Raw genomic sequence first — 6059 nt, forward strand, 5'->3', positions numbered from 1 at the left:
TACCTGGCCTTCTTGAGGCCTGAAGAAAACACTGTGTTCTGATACGTTGCCAGCAACAGGTGACCTGCTTCATGCTGCCAACCTGTTCCCGGCTCGCAAAGTCAGGGAAAGCGAGAAGGCTATATTGGAGTCACAGAGGGTCCTCATGCGGTCCCTTGGGAGCCGTAGGAGGAGTATAACGGGAGGAAAGGGGAGCAGATTTGACTGACTTGAAAGAGAACCAGACTTTATACCTCTTCTTTTCTTGTATACTTGCCTTGGGCAAAGTTTACCATCCTGAAGTTCTTCCATGGTTTAACAGTGGAATTAACAAGGACATCCTCATTATCATGGTTAGGTCAGCTAGTCATTCTGAAAAATAAACAAATATTTGTTTTGAGAAAATTAATAGTCTACACCAGTGGTGTAGACGCATCGATCCAATGTTATCGATACAACACGTAAATATCAATATAATTTTTTAAAATGTACCTTTATTTACATTTATGCATTTGGCAGACACTTTTATCCAAAGCAACTTACAGTGCCCTGATTACAGGGACAATCCCCCTGGAGCAACCTGGAGTTAAGTGCCTTGCTCAAGGACACAATTGTGGTGGCTGAGAGGATTGAACCAACAACCTTCTGCTTATCAGTTCAGTGCTTTAGTCCACTACACCACCATCACTCCACCACTATTTTAATACTCTCATGTCAGCCACGTCCATACGCATTTCCGGCAGGCGATGAAGCAACCTTATTACATTCATTTGACTTTGAGCGCTAAATATGCCTTTCATGTGGGACACAGATATGCGCAGGGTCTTTGAAGCCAAATTGTGCTCTGCTATCCATGCACGCGCGTCAACCGGGCACACCTTAAAAGCTCTCGTGACAAACGCAGAGCGGCTCACATGTGCGATTAATTCGGGCTTCCACCATTATCGTTGCGCATGCGACCCATTTGAATTTTACATGAGAATTTGCAATTTAAAAGTACCATGGAGAAGTTCATCCATGTGAAACATCTTGACAATACCGACATTCTGAACAGCACTAATGATGGAAAGAGAAACACCTGCTCAGCTCCAGCATCAGTTATAAGACTTTACACATCAACAGAATTTTTCATTACAATTGTGGAAGTTGTAGCCAAGAAAACACAGGATAACATGGATAGTTGGAAACAAGTCATGGGTATGTAAGTGTTTTGAACTGGACTAAACTGAAAAATTAGCTGTCATCAAATGAGTGATGATCATTTGTGTGTGAGACATTGCTTTTTATATTTATCTGTATAATTTTTTTCAACATCTTATTCTGTTGTTGATGTCCCAATGTGGATACAGAGAGCTGAATAAAATAATCAAATTCTATTTTGGTTGCATCTGAGGGCAAAAAATAATTTAATTGATTGTGTAAAATAGGCACATACTACCAGAATATCAATCGCAGGCCCCTGAATCGAATCGAATCGTATCGCGGCAGACATTGAAGTATCGGCAAATATCGGATCGCAGGCAGCTTGACGGAGCGCAGCTGAATGGGACTAAATAGAGGGTCTTTAAAACAATTTTCACATCAACACGGCATTTAAAAAAAAAAAAACAGGGTTATGGCGTCTCCAGTCAAACCTAACACGGTTTGAAAATATACGGTTCATACAGTCATGATGAAATAAGTGGTGCACGCTTACTAAGATAATTACGGTAACCTAATGCCAGAGTAGAGATACGCGCTTTCTGAGTTGTCATTAGCTGTGGGACGCGTCCTTTGAAGGCTGCAGTATACGGAGCGTCCTCCATTAAACAAGCCTCGTTTAAATGAGACGGCCTTCGTAGGACAAACGTAACGTAACATGGTTGCTATGACAGCACGCCACTCTTTAAGAAACGCGAGCGCTTTGAGTGAGAAGGGAACAAAGTCCCTTTAGAAGGGAATGTATGAGGTACATTTTTAGGAGAGTTATAATGATGTAAAGAGAAAAGAAAATAGATTTTACATGTGTACTTTTAGCCTAATAATTTATTTTAATGATACATTAATATAATTATACATGTTATATACTTTGCACCCATCTACTGAGATACTTCTACTTGGGAATTAACATTACTTGAGTTTGAACATCATATTTACAGGCAAATTGGCATCATTTTTTTTTAGACATTTCCGTTGAAGCAAAGAATTGTGGGTTGTGAGTGCTCACGAAGGATATACCTCATGCATCCTCCGAATTCCCGTGAAAGAAGGTCGCATTTGAAGGCTGCATTCGAAGTGTCCTACTCACTTTTATGAAACGAGACAGCCTCTATGATGTATGCGGCCGACAAATATGATGTCAAATGCTCACAAAAGAGATGCATCGTTATATGTGTCTTGAAGGTGGTTAGAGAATCAGCTGCTCAGTGGGGTTTGGAAGGTTATTCCACCAGTGAGGAACGGATGACATGAAGGTCCGGGAAAGTGATTTTGTGCCTCTGTGAGATGGTGCGTTGAGGTGCCGCTCACCCGCTGATCTTAAGCTTCTGGAGGGCACATAGACTTGAAGTAGTGAATGTTGATAGGGGTGTGCAGAGCCAGTGGTTGTTCTGTAGGCAAGAATCAATGCCTTCAATTTGATGCGAGCAACCATTGGCAACCAGTGCAGTTTGATGAAAAGAGGCATGATGTGCGCTCTCTTGGGATCGTTAAAGAACAATCATGCCACTGCATCCTTGATCAGTTGCAGAGGTTTGACTGTGCATGCAGGAAGTCCTGCCAGAAGAGCATTACAGTAGTCCAGTCTAGATACAACAAGAGCCTGGACAAGGAGTTGTGTAGCATGCTCAGACAGGAAGGGTCTGATCTTCCTACTGTTATACAGTGCAAATCTGCATGGTCGGGCTCTTCTTGCAATGCGGTCTGTGAAGTTCAACTGATCGTCAAACAAAACCCCGAGATTTCTGGCTGTCCTGGTTGGTGTAATATTTTAATGAGTCTAGTTGAATTGAAAAGTTATGATGAACTGCTGGGCTAGCTGGAAAACCAAGAAGTCTATGCTGGGTTGAGTTGGAGGTGGTGTTCTTTCATCCAACACGAAATGTCTGCCAGACAACTCTTAAGTTGTTACATCATTAAACTTCTTTGTTACTTTTTTATAGCATTGTTATTAAATGCATGAAATTAATAATTGTAAGATTGTCAGATCCATATCACCTCCATGGAGGATATCATGAAGTCTCAGGCCGAAAAGTAAAAGTTAAGTTGATGTAAGTCAGTGTTAAAAGTTCAAATGGGTCAAATTGACCTGTAACTGCATTCAAGGGCTAAGTAACTAAATTCATTGAGGGTTAAACCAGTGCTCCAGCGAATAGGATTCAGTCTGAGTAAATGGAAAAGATATACACATGAAATGTAAATTATGAGTTGAAATGAATATATTATAAATTATATCAGCACCCTCACCAAAACACACACACACACACACACACACACACACACACAAATCCTCATGTGGTTGCCACATGTGCTTCAAGCTGCCACTGTAAAAGGTATATAAGTAGCATTTAGAGTGGAGGAGAACAAGGAGCAGTATACTTTGTAGGATCTGAATCTAGAGCAGAATGAAGGTTGATGTCTAAGCTTTTCATTGCAGATGGAGAACATATTTGTGTCTGAGGTCTGTTCCATGTTGTTCATACTTTTTAAAATGTAAAAAAAAAAAAAAATTTCTTTTTCAAAAAGCCCTTTAAATTGCATTGGGCACAATGGTCAACATAACTCCATATTTGACTATACTGTAGTCTGTTTGTGTTTCTGTTTCTTGTGTTTCAGCTTATGGCCAGGGCCAATGGCACAAATGAGAGTCTGTCTTTATCTAACATGCAAATCTTTAAGGTAGACCTACTAGATCCTATGTCCATTTCTAAAAATGTAGTGGGTGTGCTAATACCCCTGTTCTTCATCTATGTAAACTGTGTCATGCTCTTTGCTCTAAGAAGGAAGCCCATATTCCATGAGATGCCACGCTACATTCTTTTTGGCCACATGCTTATGAATGACTCCGTACTTTTACTGGTGACAACCATCATGTTTGCCATTGCTGTGTCAGTTATCCAAATAACTAAAGCCATCTGCACTCTTTTACAGTTTGTATCCAACTGCACTTTCCGTAATGCTCCTCTGACTCTGGCAGTGATGTCCCTGGAACGGTATGTGGCCATCTGCTTTCCTTTAAGGCATTGCAACATCGCAACACCAAAAATGACTTATATTGCGTTAGGAATCATCTGGTTACTTAGTTCTCTAGATGTCATTATAGACATTATTTCTGCATTCATCATTAACCCGTATCATTTAGCAGAGATTTTGTATTGCTCGCGAGAGAGATTGTTTCCAGCCAAATGGCAGATGGATAAATCACAAAGGTTTGATGTGATTTATTTTGTGTCTGTTGCAATGATCATTATTTTCACTTACATTAGCATTATGGTGACAGCCAGGTCTGTTTCATCTGATAAAGGTTCAGCTAGGAAAGCCCATAGAACAGTGTTATTGCACTTGATTCAGCTGGGCCTGTGTCTCACCTCTTTTCTGTATGCTACAATAGAAAACACACTGAACCTCAGAGTAGCAAACCTCAGAATTCTGAATTATCTTATTGTTCTTGTTCTGCCACGCTGTCTGAGCCCTCTGATCTACGGTTTGAGAGATGATGCCGTGAGGCCCTTATTCAAATATTACTTCAGCTATCGTTCAGGCAAATTAAGGCCCTCTGTTAATGTGCATTAACAGTGTGGAGGAAAGCTGATCAAGAATTTGAGGTGATATCAAATACAAAATTTAACATTAGAAGTTTGTGTCTTACAAGTAAAACCACTTTGATCATGATGAATGCCATATTTAAAAAAACATGTTCACCTTTAAAAAAAAAAAAAAAAATTCATACCATATACATTTTCATTTAAACATGTTGATCTTAAAAAAAGAAAATATTTAATATTTAATACCGATATTTAAAACTATGTTTTGGTTTTGTTCAGTTTTGGTTCATGGAATTTTTCCTGAAATCTGGGGGCTGTTCCAGAAAGCAAATTGATTAAACCAAGCATTAATTGCTTACTTGCAGTTTTTGGTTCACTCAGCCCTGAGTTTGATGTTATTTGTTTGAACTGAACTTCATAATTTAACATTCATATTCTATTTCTCATATTCTTCATATTCTATTAATATTATAATAATAGCATATATATGTTTAGTATATTTTTTATCTTAAGGTTAATTCTACTGTACCATGTACTGTGCATGCTTATTGTATTTTACTGTATGTTATGTGTAGCCTACTGTATGTACTTCTTTTATCTAAAAAAACATTTGACGTACCCAGTTTAAAAACTTTGTGTCATATCCTCTTCCATTTCCCACAATTGCTGATCTTGTCATTGTATTAATAGACCCTATTTCAATTGTAGGATCTCCCACAGTTGTCATCATTTTCCATGGATTAAATACAATGCATTTCAGCAGGCCACACATGATTATTCATGAGCATTATAACTATAAGATGAAGAACTGCTGTAACAGAGGTGGAGAATGATGGGAGGCCCACAGAGTTATATGTCCTTTATGTCCTTTTCTTATTTAGTGTGGCATTAAAACTTGCTTGTTGTCTTGTCACCTAAAAGGCTGAGCATTCTCATGTACTGAAATGATGTCTTAATTGGAAATCATGTGTCATGTTATTATACATTATGTTTATGACCTCAACATTAGGGAAAAGTAACTCTCATCTCTTCCTAGTTGTAAAGGAAGCTGTAAAAGGTCCGTATTGAAAGGCAGATTAAAAATGTAAATTAGAGAAGAACCATTTATAGCTCCAAATGGAGTAGAGGAGGCTGAGCTTTAGAAAGATAAATCTTTTCATTGAATCACTTGACCACACCAGCTTTTATAGGGTACTGAACGTTACTCTACAAGTACAATGAACAAGTCTGGAAATTTGTGCATTTCTTTATGTACATGAATTAAAGTGATCAAAAGAAATCAAATCTCTAACCTCTATGCGATATCTTTGGTCCATGAAATGATCACATATGATCTAG

At 38.6% G+C, this 6059-nt stretch overlaps 1 protein-coding gene across 1 annotated transcript; it reads left to right on the plus strand.

The window, feature by feature from the left end:
• The first annotated feature begins 3795 nt into the window (after nt 1-3795).
• Nucleotides 3796-4749, plus strand: LOC127428475 (odorant receptor 131-2-like). Its single transcript, XM_051676883.1, has one exon. It carries the CDS (start codon nt 3796-3798, stop codon nt 4747-4749), a length of 954 nt encoding a protein of 317 aa, XP_051532843.1.
• The last annotated feature ends 1310 nt before the right edge of the window (nt 4750-6059 follow it).

Source organism: Myxocyprinus asiaticus, chromosome 38 (genome assembly GCF_019703515.2).
Source record: "Myxocyprinus asiaticus isolate MX2 ecotype Aquarium Trade chromosome 38, UBuf_Myxa_2, whole genome shotgun sequence".
Classification (NCBI taxonomy): domain Eukaryota; kingdom Metazoa; phylum Chordata; class Actinopteri; order Cypriniformes; family Catostomidae; genus Myxocyprinus; species Myxocyprinus asiaticus.